The following is a 16,926-nucleotide window of genomic DNA, read 5'->3' as shown; positions in this document are numbered from 1 at the left end:
GGTGATTTTACCACCTCGTGATGGACCACCACCTCATGGTGATTTTCACCACCTCGTGGTGATCAGGCAGAAGCAAAAAAACGAAAAAAAAAATTCTGCTTTGAAAAACATAACTTTTGCATCAAATACATTAGAAAACCATCCTAGGCTCTGATACCACTGATGGGTTATGAGCACTACATCAATTCTATGGTGCACATGCAAAACCCTAAAACTTTGGATCTAGGTTTATCTAATTATACATGCAAGTTATCCAAAGCTCATAAACCCTAGATCTAATATACTATAATCGAAATTAGGGTTTAGATATTACCTTTGATTGTTATGTAGCAATAACAATCTATTCCTTCTTGTAATTGGCTTCAGAAAGCTTAGTGCCTCAAGTGTTGCACCTCTAATGGAGTCACAAACACCATAAGCAATAAGGATGAAGAAGGAGGAGAAGGAGAGGCACAAAAACGTCCAGAAACCCTAAGGGATTCATTCACCACGTTTTTGGGGCCTTAGGGGGTCCTTATATAGTTAGGCCATTAGGGTTTTCAACTAGGAAACCCTAATCTGACTGCTTAAGCCCTAAGCAGCCCATGGACTCCTTTTAGAACATCCCTTGGAAGAATTCCATATGGGCTTCCCATAGAATTCGTCCAACCTATATTCCAAGGTGATCCATAGCCCAAATACAATTATATTATAATTACAATTCCAATCCCCTAAGTTTAATTAATCTCTTTTGACCATAAAATTAATTTTCAATTAATTCTTGACCAATATTAATTAAAAATATGATTTCTCCTTTAATATATTATTCTCATAATATATTAATAAATCATAATGAATCCTATCTCTCCATAATTCATCCTACAAGTTGCTATGGTGAAGGCAACCCAAAAGGACCATGCTCATAATCGGGTCAAGTACATACCAAAATAGTTATGGACTTAGACACTAATCCAACATACATTACTTGAAAAACATCAAAGGGGGTATGGGGAAAGGAGAGATCACAAGCATTTACTATCTAAGAAGGAAACTAGTTGACTACATAGCTTGAAAAACATCAAAGGGGGTCTGGTACAATATATATACAAGGTAGTAAGCAGTCTTGAAAACTTTAAAATTGATCAAAACAAGATTTTTAGGTTAATACCAGGATTCAGTGTTAACATTCTATTATGGAAATACCCATGGTGCAGTAACACCCCTTTCCAATATCGATTATGTATCCTTTACGATAAGGAAACTATCAAATGTTGATTGATCGAGGAAAGGTTATCTGCCAACGGGTTCTCTTGGAATTGGAAACAGGAATCGAGGCAAGCCGAGGCTTTGGCGGAATTAGTGCAACTTTATTAAGCCATTGGCAATATGGAGATCTCTACCTCACCCCTATATGGATTTCGTTGCACTAAAAAACCCGGATGAAAGATACACTGCCAATTCCATAAGGCGTCTAATTGACTCAAACACCATTGCTTACAAAGGCCCAGTGATCTATTGGTCCAAATCCATTTTATTGAAAGTTTGGTGTTTCGTTTGGTGGGCCTCGTTAAGGAAAATCCAAGTTGCAGTTTCATTAACTGCAAGAGGAATCACGGCGACCAATATTATATGCCCTCTATGCAGCAAGGAACCGGAAACAACGGACCATCTCTTGGCAAGTTGCGAGTTCACTCAAAAGGTTCATGATTAGATCTTCAAATGGTACGGTCTACAGCAGATACAATTCTCCAACGTACTCAAGTTCATTGACTTTGCTGCCTCATGGGGCAACTGCCCTAGGAAAAAGACTATCCTCGTCTCGATTTTCTTTTGTATCATCCGGAGTGTTTGGATGGCTAGAAACGAGGAGGTTTTTAACAACTGGCGACGATCACCCACCAAAGCAGTACTTATGTGTTAAGCATAGGAGCCACATGGGTTGTAGTAATCGGGCGAAATGAAGTTGCCCGCCATTTGAACATTTTAACAATCTTCTATAATTTATGTTTTTCATCTTTATATGTTTGTACTTTTCTTCCGTCACTTTTAGCTTCTTGTTAAACATTGACCTATTAATATCATATTTGGCGTTTCCAAAAAAAGTAAGGTTGCATATACACAAATCGATCAATCCATGGATACGGATCAACCCTATAAACACTCATAATTAAGACTTAAACATTTGTTATCTTAAGTGTGTAAAGAAAATCTAGTTCCAATAGCAACATAATTAATTCCTTCATATGAGATTATTATTACATTCTCTCAATGTGGGTGATTTTCTTGAGCAATATTCTTTTCCAATGATTTATATCAATTTCTACATTCTCGTATTTTCCTTATTTTCCATTAATTAAATATCAGCGCAAATAAAGTCGAAAATTCTCACATGGATTTTGTGGATGCACTTTTCATTTGGAAATGGCCCAAAATATGTACCATATTGGGCTATTGATGTTTAATGCTTTTTGGGCTTATACACGTTTATTTTTGTTTCTTCTTGACCCAAGATTCTTTAGAATAAATAATAACTTTTCCAACTGCATCTTTGTCATTCCTATTGAAGGATTAAATTGTTACATTAACAATTAAAAATTAATATAGACATTCAATATATATACCTATTGACGAAACAAAAACAAATGTCATTAACTATCTTTATCATCTTTCAGTTATATGTCTCAATGAATCTAATCACCCACTTACTATCTTACAATCACATCAATTAGATAACTTTCATCCATTTCTAATAAAAAATTAATCAACAATTCAACATCATCTCACATATGAAAGATTGCTTAAAAAAACATATATATCATTTCATTAATAGTGTCAAAATCATAGTATATATACAATCTAATCAGCCTACACCCAAAACATTTATCAATTGTTAACAATTCTCGTGTACTGTATGTGAAACATCTCCAAGAATGTTTGGATTGAGCTCTGTTGCTACCCGAAAATCCAACATGGATATACTTTCTGAAGAAGATCTCAAACGGGTCAAATTTATAACCCTTTTTAAAAAAGAATCTAACCCATTATTCAATAAGTCAACACAATCCATGGAAATATCCAATCCCTCTGTTTTCAGATTGTGTTTCAACCTGTTCTTTAAAGAATTTGAAGCTGGCAACTGACCACTGTAATGGCAAGTTTCAGTGTGGTATGCAGAATCTGAATGAGTATAAGTATTGAGTACTTTTCGGGATTCTTTTGAGTGTAGATTTATGCCAAATGGAGCCCTAACTGGGCTTCTACTATAAACTTCTTCACCATCTTCATCAGAATTATTAGGAGGAGGTTTGCTGCTTAAAGAAACACTTTGTTGTTGTTGTTGTTGTTGTTGTTGTTGTTGTTGCTGTTGGAGTTTTATTGTTTGGAAATCTGTACGTGTGTTTTCATGGAGTGATCGATCTTTGAATTTTCTTTCACGAAGATTTGGGGTTCTTCCTTTTTTAGGGGACTGAGGAAATGCACAGAGGGATTGAAGGCTTGTTCTTGGGTGGGACCCATTGGGGAGTTTTAGAGTCAGAGGAGTGTTGGATTTGATATGTTTTTGAGGGGGTGTATTGGAAAAAGAAGCGTTTTTTATGATGGAAATGATGAGTTCGTTGTGAAGATGAAGATTCTCTCGACCTATTAAAGCTACACAATGCTTATCAAATTCTGGTTTTCGGAGCTTTTGACTCAAATACCTGGTGAGTAGATTGAAGTACTTCTCAGCTTTTTGTGCACCGAGTCTCTTTCCGATCTCAACTTTGATCTCGAAAGTATCGATTCTGGAAAAACACCGAACTGCAGGCATTTTCGTTGTTCAATCACTATTCAGTGTCTTAGAATCATCAAAACATCTTCAACCATATGAAAGAAACACGATGATCTCCACATCAATACAAAACCCCCAAATTCCACTGAATTGCAACTACAAAGCCGAGTTATCGATTCCTGTAAGAAACAAAAACGGAAGGAAAAAACCCTAAATGAGAATTTACTCGAACAGAGCTTCATGTTACTTCATTATATCAAAAATCGAATCTAATCAAACATCGACTCACTAGAATACGAAGCTCGAAAGAAAAATAATTGAATCAAACAAGTAAAGCAATAAACCTCGTAACCAACAGAGAAACTCGAACTGGACAAAAAATGGATCACCGGAAGAGAAATAAACGCTGGCTAAAGAGAAGAGAGTAAGCTAACCTGATTGGTAGAAGTTAGTTGATTGATTTGAACAGAAATCGATGGATCAAAGGAAGTAAGAAGTGTAGATCGGAAGAGGGATTAGGGTTCGTAATCGGAATCTTTTCGTTGGAAGGATGGTCAAAGTCACGTGCGATGGTGGGGTATTGGTATTGGAATTGGATTGGGGGAGAACGGAGAAGTGAGGGTCTTGTTTGGCTGCCGTCAAACATGGATCAATGTCCAATCATACGAAGTCAGCGGGTCGGGTCTTTTTAACATACAATGTATACGTTGACTTTTTTCTGTCATACAAATATTCTTCTACAGCAAAATTATTTTTTCTTAATTACATAATTTACAATAATATATATTGAAGTGAATGTTTCTTTTTTATTTGAACCATTAATAAAATATGTATAATTATATAGACAAAACTGTAAATTGGTCATTGTAGTATTCAAAAAACTTTGGATAGGATCCCAAAAATTTCCAACTTGCATGGATAGTCCAAAATCAAGAATTTTCTGTGGTTTTGGTTCTAAAAAGTTGAAAGGACTATTTTGCCCTTATTATTTCTTTTTATATTTTTTTATTTGTTTTAGTATTTAAATAATTATAAAGAAATAGAAAATAAAATAAACCCCACAACCTCTCTCTCTCTCTCTCTCACACACACACACACAAATAGATATACAAGATCTTCTTCATAAAAATGGTTGCCACCATTACTTCGGTAGTCTCAAGCTAGATCGACCATAGAAGCTCAAAGTTTTCGACCAAACAAAAACTGATGTGAAGGGCCTTGTAGATGCTAGAATCTGCCAAATCCCTCCCATCGTCTTCCAATCACCGGAAACATCCCACAAAACCTCAATCGTTGCAATCAACCCATAGAGCATCCATGGTGGAGATGATCTGTGAAGGCTCGATAAACCTAGTAATTTTTCAAGTGGTGAATCATGGAATCCCTATGATATGGTTGGAGGTTCGCAGAGACATTCTGTAACGCCCGGTTCCTGGTATGTATTTTAAATCAATTTATTCATTTTGAACAGGAACTCGACGAGTTGGAGGCCCCAAACTCGTCGAGTGGGAACGAAAATTGGACGCGGAACTTAAAGTCTACTCGACGAGTTGAGGGACTCAACTCGACGAGTAGGGCTGCCTGAATAAACCCTAATTTTCAGGGTTTAGCACCTTATTTAAAAACCTTAACCTCCAAAGGCTGGCCTCATTTACAGCCTCCATCATCCGAAACCCTAGCCATGAAACCCTAATACACTTTTGAGAGTTTTGAGCCATTCTTGGTGCATTATTGTGGTTTTAAAGAAGAAGATACTTGAAGAAGGAGCAAGGAAGTGTTGGAGAGGAGTAGATCCAAAAGTCTAGCTTCATTTCTTGTTCATCAAAGGTATAAAGTTCATATCTTGTCTATTATATGCTTAGATCTCTTCATCTTCACTTTTATGGGACTTTTGGTTCAAGAAGCATGATCTTTGGGAAATGGACGTCCCAAGTTAGTATGTCATCAGATCTAGAACCATGGAGGGCTTTCATGGCATAAATATGCAAACTTTATGGCCATTAAAGCCCCATGCAAGCTATAGGATGTCATTTTGGCCTTTTAAGCTCCAAAAGGCCATGCATGGAGAGAAAGGTGGAGACTTTACGTGTTCATTTAGTCTCAAAGGTCTAGATCTCAGTTAGTGCACCCTATCTTGAAGTATTGATGGCTTGTGGACCAAGATCTAGGTCCTTAAGGGTTAGGGTTTGAGCTATATATCTTTAGGATGAGTATTAATGGGTAAAGGTGGAAACTTTACCCTTAAGAGGACATTTTCAGTATGTAGAGGAAGTGTGGAACTTAGATCTGAGGGATAAGGACTTAATCCCTTAAGATGGCTTAACAGACTGAAGAACTCGACGAGTTGGGTCGAAACACCTTGAGTCTATAAAGGGCAAAACTCGACGAGTTGATTGAAGAAGTCCCGACTCTATTATAGGGAGGAACTCGGTGAGTTGGGTCGCGATTTTAGGGTTTATGATTTATGGAACTTGGCGAGTTGATGGACCAACTCGTCGAGTTGAGTCAACCTAGAAGGTTGACTTGGACCAGAACGTTGACTTTGACCAGAAAGTTGACTCTGACTTGGACTTTGACTAGAGTTGACCCTTAAGGGGTTATGAGTATGAAAGGGTAATTAAAGGATATTTTTATGTGTATGAGTTTGAGAGGAGTTGATTGCAGAGCCAAGGACAGTTCAGTTACTTCACGACATTTAAGGTGAGTTACTTTCTAGTAGAAGTGGGTCTAAGGCACCAATGTCGGCCCACTAGTAGGTGATTATTGTTGAGATGATTGTCTTTGTGATAATTGTCTGGTATGCCACTATCTGTTATGCTTTATGTGTTATTATGCTATATGATTATACGGTAGTGGTAGGGGGTGAAATAGTCCTCGGATATCTGGTTGAAAGAGACCGAAGGGGTAGGCCTGCACCCAGATATTCCAGGCAGTATATGATATATGTATATGTAGGGTATTATGTGGTAGTAGTATGGGGTGAAATAGTCCCCGTATTCGGTTGAAAGAGACTGAATGGGTAGGCCAGCACCCAGATATGCTAGGCAGTATCCGGTTGAAAGAGACCGAAGGGGTAGGCCAGTACCCAGATATGCTAGGCAGTTACCGGTTGAAAGAGACCGAAGGGGCAGGTCGGGCACCCAGATATGCCTGACAGTATGTTATTGTATGGTATGTGGTATGATGGGGGAACTCACTAAGCTTCGTGCTTACGGTTTACAGTTTTGGTTTCAGGTACCTCTTCTTCGAAGGGAAAGGAGCCGGCATGACTGCAGCGCATCACACACTCGATTTTCCGCACATGAGATTCTTAGAATTTGTACTCTAACATTATTTTCCTATGACATATTTTTTAGAGATATTTGACTTTTGGTTTTCATGATATGAGATAACATCGGTGGCATTTTCAGTAATCTGTTTTATAAATCTTTCAATTAAAAATGAAATTTTTAGTCTTGAATTTTGGGATGTTACACATTCAAATCGAGTACTCAAATCAAGTAATGAAATTAGGAGGCATACTTTTCCGGTTATTCTCAGAGGCCTTGGGATTGAACGCAAATCACCTTGGGGATCTCGATTGTGGCAAGAGGCTTTTGTTCTCCGACCATTATTACCCTGCTTGTCGACAGAGAGCCCTAGGGGCTTCAGAAGCAATTAATCGGGTAAGAGAGGTTTATGGTTTGATTTTGAGATCAAAGATAAGGGGCTTTAGCATTTTCAGAAGCGGTCATTAGGGTAACTGACGGTTTAGGGTTTGATATTTCCAAGTGTTCTTGATGTTTTTACTTTGATTTTCAAAATGGGTTTGATGGTGAACGAACATGAAGGATCAAATTTGATGGTTTTGTGTTGTTTCTTTGAATAAGATGCATTGAGATGTTGAAATGTGTAATAGATATGTGTAATATAATCGTTTTTGGAAAGAGTGTTTGTGTGGGGATGAAGGTGGCAGAAGTAATCTAGGTGGAGACTGTCACAACTAGCATTTTAGCTAGGAAATTCTATTCTTGTGTAATCATTCAACCATTGTAAAACATATACTCTAATTAATATCACCCAGTGCTCATTTAAATTCACCTCTCACGTTCAACAAAGAGTCTGAAAACCCTAAGAATCCCGGTTTAAGTCCATATTGGATTAGGATTTCCTTATTGAGCCTAATGGGCCAATAAGCATTCAATTCAACTATTTTGGGCTTGGAAACCCTATTTGGATTCTAAATGGACCTAATTCACAAATCTATAACATTTTGGACCATTTGGGCCTAGAATGATTCATTCAAACCTTAATGGGCCTTATTGGGCCATAACTAATCCAATTAACCCTAGTAAGCCATAAATCCATTCTTTTATGCCATTTTGGACCGTGAACTACCCTAAAGGCCCAATGGGCCGAAAACTTCTCTATGGGCCTCATGATTTTGAGTAAGGATCAAGATTGGGCCAAAATAATTAATCTTCTCCTTCTTAATTTAATTCTCGGCCCATGAGTAAAAAAAAGGAGAAATGACTAATTAATCCAAACCATGACACATCACTTTTGTTTAAAGGATAACCAAGCTTAATGCATCACATACATCTAGACAAGTCCCAAATATCCATGCACACTCTTCTCTTTCCTCTCTTCTTCTACTCACGGCCGAGAGGCAAAACACACACACACACACACTCTTTCAAATCCTCTCCAAACACTCTCCAAGATCATCCTCCTTCCTCCAATATCTCGAAATTTTGCTTGAGTTCTAAGGATCTTCATCAAGTATTTCCAATCTTTGGTAAGTTATTATCAAACACAAACATCTCATTTCATTTTAACATGAAAAACTCCTTCTTACATAGCTTTATTCCATGATCACACTCTTGGAAACTTCTTAAGCTCGAAATTTACTTTAGGAGCTTCTTTGAGCCAAAAATCTCATCAACTTCTTCCACTTCTTCTTCAAAACCGAAACATCAAAGCAAAGGTGAGTTCATACCCCCTTGTTTTTGGTTTTTACATGATTTTTGGGGGAGAATACAAGTAAAATGTGTAGATCTATGTGTTATATGCATGTCTTGTGTGATTTCTTAGTTTATTTTGTAAAAATGTGTTATATCTTAACATATCTCGACCCCTTAAGCAACATTAAGTAAAAAGTCTATGAACTAAGACATCTTATACATCATATTATCAAGCTAAAAGTGCTCATATGTTTAAGACATAAAAACTTAAGGCAAAAACCTTGTTAAGGGTCAAAATTGTCAAGAAAACAAAAGATAAGGACAAAAAGTGACATTTATGTATTTATAAGGATCAAACAGGTCCTACTTGTATAAAAAATGGATTTTTATGATAAACATGCTTTCCAAAGGGGCAAAAATGTAAATTTTAGCTTGATGGGCCAAACATTTGGGCCTCACGGTTTTAGGCCCAAATTTGCGAAAAAAAAATGAAAGTTTTGGGATTAAAAATGTTATTTGACCAAAGTTTGAGTCATAAATGTAAATAAACCAAATTTAAGGGTGAAAATAACATTTATTTCTAAATTGGACCAAAAATGTAACTTTTATCAAAATTGGGCCGAAAGTGTCAAATTTTACAAACAAGGGGCTGAAAAGGCAATTTTCTGCAAAACTGGGCTATAAATGTCAAAATATAAATTTTTGGATCAAAACTGTGAATTTCTAAACATTTGGGACGGAATTACAAATTTTTATAAGTTATGGACTAAAGTGTTATTTTTACAAAACTTTGGGCTTTAATTGAAAATTTGAGGCTTATTGGCCAAGAACGTCGTTTTTACAAAAAGAGGACTTTCTATAATCAATTTGGCAAACTTTGAGCTAAAACAAACAACAAAACAATAACGAATGGACGAAATACATCGATAACAATTTTATTGGGCCTAATATTCACATTACTTGGCCAATGAGCGTTAAGTGCCCATTCAAATGTATATTGAGCCCAATATCTTCCATGACATGTTGATTGGGCCTTGCAACCCATGTACATGTTAATTTGGGCTTGAGCTATGGGTCACATGTTTGTTGGGCCTTGGTGGTCCATTTACATGCCTATTGGGCCCAAATTACCCTGTTACATGTTATTGGGCCTTTGTGGTCCATTTACATGCTAATTGGGCTTGGATTGAAATTCACATGCTTAGTAGATCGTAACAATACCTTTGCATAATTATTGAACTTCGTATACTTATATATGTACCTTTTGAATATGAAAACATACAACATACACGTGAACATTAAACATAGTACAAAAGGTTGAGAATCTAGTGAGACGTGTCGGTTGGCACCTTTGAGTGTACAATCGTAGCCTGTAGTTATAACCAGAGTTTCCTGGAGGGAGAGCGGGAGTTTGCGTATAGATCTATACGGGGTGAGCCCCCACGCCTTAGATGTTCGCTACAGCTAGACTAGGCCAGTCTAGGGCGACAAAACCTTGAGCAAATACTAGCATTTGGAAAAATGCCAAGACAGACAACCTAGTCATTATCATGTATGGTTATAACAGCTCATATAGAGATCCAATACCAAGTTAACATTATGGAGATTAACCCTTCAAGTGTGTCAATACAAAACAACTTATTTAACGATACAAGAACCTCGACATTATTATAAATCAGAAAATATCGAATTTTCTGGGGAAATATTAATATTCAATTATCACTTACTTACAATACAAAGAAATCTAAACTACATTCATATATGTTACTACTACGAAATTCACACATGCATCTATACTTGAATATCACATCATTTTCAGACATTTTACAGAAAATATTGGATTTTATGGGCTTTTACAAAAGATACAAAGACATTTATTAAAACATACTTATGAACTCACCAACATTATATATGTTGACCGTTTTCAAAATAACTTGTATTCTCAGGTAATCGTTAAGCGGGAAGATTTTCAAGTATGTATGGTTTTATTTTATGTAACATCGCTCATCGTACTATTAATACTTTGAACTTATGTAATTTATAACAATGTACTTGATGTGAACAATGGTTGTTGTTATATGTAAAGTTGGTGATGAATGTGTTATGTTTCATGTATATTCATTGTGATGATAATTCAATTGTTAGTCACACGAGCTCCGGACTTTTCCGCCGTCTGGTTCGGGGGTGTGACAGGTTGGTATCAGACCAATGTTTATAGTGAACTAGCATATCTAACCATACATGATATGCAACTATAAACACAATGGGACTAAATAACTCTGAACAAAACAAAATTTTACACTTATGTGCGCATATTAGGATAATAACCTAACAATATTTAATAAAAGCTTCTAGAGGAAATTGAACATTATGATTAAACCTGGGCAGTTATGTAGTCATATTAGGGATAAATATTGCCTGATCAACTATATTTATTCAGAATATGACCAACATGTGTTCGGGAGTAATCATAGAGGGGAATTAATCCAAAAGCCTACCTCACTCTCCAATAACTCTAGGGAACCCAAACCTAAATAATTAAAATATACTATAGGAATAATCAAAACATGACTTATTCCTGCGCCCCCATGCAGTCACCATGGATGATGATCAGCAAGGAGTACATTTTTATCAAGCCTTAGTGGCTCAGGGATGCTTGAGGAGGATCCCGAAGAAGAACAAGGGGGAGCCCCTAGCATTGGGCCCGACGAGTACACTGATACAGACTATGAGTTTGATGGGACTGACGAAGACATGGAGGAGGATAGGGACACAAATGAAGCCCCTGTCGAAACACCTACCGATGAGGCACACCAGGACCACCCTGCTCCACCAGGGGATCCCGTTGGTGAGGATCGTTCTCTGGAAGCAGAGGTTGCCACACTTCGGCAGCAGCTATTTGCTATGGAGGCACGAGCCGTGCAAGCTGAGCAGGAAAGGGATGAGGTCATCGGAGAAATGACCGAGATGGCTCAGTTGTTGGCACATCATTTTGGGATATCATTTCGCTACCACCATTAGGCACTTCTCAGTATGATCGGGATCAGTAGTATATCTTATTAGTATTAGGTTTCTCTTAGGTGTACTATGCTATGTACTATCGACTCTATGTTTAAGTGACCACGCTACTCATAGGGTCGTCATGCTGCCGGATTTTATATTTCCTCATGTACTGTATGCCTTCTGGAAAATTTTCATGTATCAAAACAATTAGTATTAATGAAAATGCTTTATGTTTTATCATGACGTTGTCATCTGCTATGTGTTTTACTTCCTTGTTTTATGTTAATGTATGAAATTACTTAAATACACACACTATACGCCTAGTCTATGGGATTCCAAACTCGCAAAACAATAGGCACTCAACATCTTTCCGTTCCATGACAGAAAGATGCCTCAAAGACCCAACCGTGGAAACAACGCAACACCGACCCCACCTGAGATAAACTCGGTTGCATTCCAGATAGCAGTGTCCGCTGCGGTCACTGCAGCACTTGCGTAGATTCGCAATGGAAACAACGGAGAAGGCAACGAGCAGGGAGCCGGAAGCACAAATCAAGGAACGAACCACGGAGCCGCTCGAACATGCACCTACAAGGACTTCACCAACGCCAAACCTCGAACCTTTAATGGGACATGAGGCGTAATAGCCCTGAAGCGATGGATCGAGAAAGTAGAATCTGTGTTTGAAATCTGCGGGTTTCCAGATGAGTGTAAGGTCAAGTTCGCAGCATGCACCTTCATTGATCAAGCCCTCTCCTGGTGGAATGGCCACATAGAGGCCATGACACTCTCGGTGGCAAACGCGATGCCCTGTGAAGAGCTTAAGGAAATGATGCTGGCTGAATACTGTCCAAGAGGCAAAATCCAGAAGATGGAACAAGAGTTGTGGAACCTCACGGTTCAAAACTCCGATATCGACGCATATATATCCAGGTTTAGTGAGCTATCTCTTCTGTGTCCCGGAATGATCACCCCAGAAGGGAAAAAGATTGAGAGGTTTATCTAGGGATTGACTGCACCCATCCAAGGGAATGTCATTGCGGCAAACCCTGAGATGTTTGATAGCGCCAAGAGACTAGCCAATAAATTGTATGATCATGGCAACAAGAAGGGTGCCAAAACAGCAGAAGCGGAGGTCAAGAAAGAAGGTGAGAGCAAGAAGGGGAAAAACAACAAGCAAAAGGGAAAGCAAAACTCGGAATCGTCTAAGAAGCAACAAACTGTAACTGTCCATGCTGCAACTCAAGCTACCACCACACCACATGCTCCAGCCTCATCCACGCCAAATGCTCCAAAGTAGTATTCAGGAAATCTCCCCAAGTGTAACAAATGCAACTTCCACCATCACGGGGAGTGCAGAGAGATGATTTGCACAAGGTGCAACCGGAAGGGCCATACAGCAAAGTATTGTAGGGCTCGGCTTCAACAGAACCAGATGACAAACAACAACAACAACAACAACAACAACAACAACAACAACAACAACAACAACAATAACAACAACACCAATGCTGGGGCCAGTTATACCTGTTACGAATGTGGGAAAACCGAGCATTTCAGGCGAAACTGCCCCAACGCAAACAATCAAGGGGCAGGAGCAGCAGGGAGAGTGCTGACAATGGGTCAGGGTGAAGCAGTGCAGGACCCATCCGTTGTCACCGGTACGTTCCTATTTAACAACTCATATGCATGCATCTTATTTGATAGTGGGGCGGAACGAAGTTTCGTTAGTAATAAATTCAAATACTTGTTAAATCAACAACCCCAGAAGCTCAACGAAGCCTTTACGGTGGAAATGGTTAATGGGAAAACGGAAACAACCAAAGATATCTATATAGGATGTACGTTAGCACTAAACAACCACTCTTTCCAAATAAATTTGATGCCAGTAAATATTAGGAGTTTTGATGTGATCATCGGCATGTATTGGTTAAGCCCCTATCATGCCGATATTATGTGTCACGAGAAGGTCGTTTGCCTTCATCTTCCCAATAACAAAACCCTAATAATCTACGGAGATAAACCCGACGCAAACATTCGCCTTATCTCATGTATCAAGGCACAAAAGTGTCTACAAAAGAAGAACTACGCATTCCTTGCTCATGTGGTGGATAAAACCCAAAAGGAAGCAAGCATTCACAACATCCCAGTGGCGTGTGACTTCCCGGATGTGTTTCCAGAAGATCTTCCGGGAATACCCCCAGAACGACAAATCGAATTCCGAATCGACCTAGTTCCTGGAGCCACTCCAATCGCCAAATCACCCTATAGGTTGGCTCCTGCTGAAATGCAAGAATTATCAAGCCAACTAAGCGAACTCCCGAATAAAGGATTCATCAAACCCAACTTCTCGCCATGGGGAGCTCCGGTTCTTTTCGTTAAAAAGAAAGATGGATCCTTCAGGATGTGCATCGACTATAGGGAATTAAATAAACTCACCATCAAAAACCGGTATCCACTTCCACGAATCGATGATCTATTTGACCAGCTTCAAGGGGCTAGTTACTTTTCAAAGATAGATCTGAGATCTGGTTATCATCAACTCAAAGTCCGAGATGAGGACATTCCTAAGACTGCTTTCCGAACTCGTTACGGTCATTACGAATTCGTCGTAATGCCCTTCGGTCTAACAAATGCCCCCGCTGCATTTATAGACCTCATGAATCGAGTCTGCCGCCCATTCCTTGACAAATTCATAATCGTTTTCATCGATGATATTATCGTATACTCTCGAAGCGAAGAAGATCATAGCCAACACCTCCGACAGATTTTAGAAACCCTGCGGGCTGAAAGGTTGTATGCGAAACTCTCCAAGTGTGAGTTCTGGCTCCGCAGTGTGAACTTTCTGGGCCATGTAGTCAGTCAGGAAGGGATACATGTGGACCCCTCCAAGATCAAAGCAATCGAAAACTGGGCAAATCCGTCAACGCCAACAGAAATTCGCCAATTCTTGGGTCTTGCAGGCTACTACCGAAGATTCATTCAGAACTTTTCCAAGATAGCCAAAACCCTCACCACATTGACGCAAAAAGGCGTACCCTTCAACTGGACCGAGAAGCAAGAGATTGCCTTCCAAACCATGAAGCAAGCCCTCTGTAGTGCTCCAGTGCTATCCTTACCGGAGGGAACCGAAGATTTCATAGTTTACTGTGATGCTTCGAATCAAGGTCTAGGATGTGTCCTTATGCAACGCGAGAAAGTAATTGCATATGCATCCAGACAACTGAAAACACATTAAGTAAATTATACCACACATGATCTCGAACTGGGGGCGGTGGTCTTCGCCTTAAAAATTTGGAGGCACTACCTATATGGTACCAAGTGCACCATCTTTACAGACCACAAGAGCCTCCAGCACATTCTAAATCAAAAGGAACTAAACATGAGGCAGCGGACATGGGTTGAACTGTTAAACGATTATGAGTGCGAGATCAAATACCATCCAGGTAAGGCTAACGTGGTAGCCGATGCCCTGAGCCGAAAGGAGTATTCAAGTCGTCGTGTGAAGACGCTGTCAATCACCATCCAATCTCATCTAGCCTCACAAATTAAGGAAGCCCAATTGGACGCATTGAAGCTGGAGAATGTCGCTAGTAAATCACTACGTGGAATGGAAAAGGAGCTCGAAGTTAAAAACGACGGAACTTACTACTTCATGAATAGAATCTGGGTTCCCAAAATTAGGGGATTCAGCGAGGTAGTCATGCATGAAGCCCACAAGACACGATATTCTATTCATCCGGGGTCAGATAAAATGTATTTGGATATCAAGCAGCATTATTGGTGGCCTAATATGAAGGCAGAGATAGCCACTTTCGTGGGCAAGTGTCTTACTTGCGCCAAAGTGAAAGTAGAATACCAAAAGCCCTCGGGACTATTGCAACAACCGGTGATACCCGAGTGGAAATGGGAAAGGATTACTATGGACTTCGTGACCAAATTGCCAAAGACAGCAGACAGATTGGATGCTATCTGGGTAATTGTCGATAAATTAACAAAATCCGCTCATTTCCTGCCAATAAAAGAGTCCTACAAGATGGAAAAGCTTACCCGAATCTACGTCAAGGAGGTTGTGAGACTCCATGGAGTGCCAGTATCTATTATCTCGGATCGAGATAGTTGATTCACTTCAAGATTCTGGCAATCTCTTCAGAAGGCAATGGGAACACAGCTAGATATGAGCACTACCTACCACCCACAGACGGATGGTCAGAGTGAGCGCACCATCCAGACACTCGAGGATATGCTCCGAGCTTGCGTGATTGACTTGGGAAAATCATGGGATGCCCATTTGCCTCTGATCGAATTTTCTTATAACAACAATTACCACACGAGCATCAAGGTTGCTCCCTTCGAGGCTCTTTATGGTCGTAAATGCAGATCGCCCCTATGCTGGGCCGAGGTGGGTGACACTCAACTAGCAAAAGGGCAATCGTCGGCCAGTGCTCTTATAGGACCCGAAATCATTCGTGAAACGACCGAAAAGATAGTGCAAATCAAAGCTCGACTTCAGGCATTGCGAGACCGACAGAAGAGCTATGTTGACAAGCGGTGAAAGCCATTAGAATTTCAAGTCGGAGATCGCGTGTTGTTAAAGGTCTCTCCTTGGAAGGGAATGATTCGTTTTCGGAAACAAGGAAAATTGAACCCGTGATACATTGGACCGTTCGAGATTCTTGCCCGGATTCGTCCAGTGGCTTACAAGCTGCAGGTACCTGCCGAGCTCAGCAACGTACACCCAGTGTTCCACGTCTCGAATCTGAAAAAGTATCTATCAAATGAAACCCTTGTCGTTCCTTTGGAAGAGATTGACATAAACGAGAATCTCCTGTTCGTCGAAGAACCAGTCGAGATTATAGATAGGGAGGTGAAGCGTACAAAGCAAAGTCGCATTCGGATTGTGAAGGTTCGATGGAGCGCTAAACGTGGACCGGAATTCACGTGGGCACGTGAAGACCAAATGAAGCAAAAGTACCCTCACTTATTCTTTCCTTCACAAACCTAGTTTTCAAAAGGATTTCGGGACGAAATTCCCTCTAACGAGGGGATGATGTCACAACTAGCATTTTAGCTAGGAAATTCTATTCTTGTGTAATCATTCAACCATTGTAAAACATATACTCTAAGTAAATATCACCCAATGCTCATTCAAATTCACCTCTCACATTCAACAAAGAGTCTGAAAATCCTAAGAATCCAGGTTTAAGTCCATATTGGATTAGGATTTCCTTA

At 39.4% G+C, this 16,926-nt stretch overlaps 1 protein-coding gene across 1 annotated transcript; it reads right to left on the bottom strand.

Annotated features, from left to right (window-relative positions):
• Positions 1-2,773: 2,773 nt before the first annotated feature.
• Positions 2,774-4,396, bottom strand: LOC145109129 (uncharacterized). The gene is made up of 2 exons (XM_079046240.1): positions 4,183-4,396; positions 2,774-3,927 (listed from the first exon to the last, which is right to left on the bottom strand). The coding sequence occupies exon 2, from the start codon at positions 3,785-3,787 to the stop codon at positions 2,870-2,872; it is 918 nt and encodes a 305-aa protein (XP_078902366.1). The 5' UTR covers positions 3,788-3,927; positions 4,183-4,396; the 3' UTR covers positions 2,774-2,869.
• Positions 4,397-16,926: the final 12,530 nt, after the last annotated feature.

The sequence above is a fragment of the Lactuca virosa genome, chromosome 4 (assembly GCF_052849685.1).
Source record: "Lactuca virosa cultivar CGN04683 chromosome 4, Lactuca_virosa_CGN04683_v6, whole genome shotgun sequence".
Lineage (NCBI taxonomy): Eukaryota > Viridiplantae > Streptophyta > Magnoliopsida > Asterales > Asteraceae > Lactuca > Lactuca virosa.
This window is presented reverse-complemented; position numbering and strand designations above follow the sequence as displayed.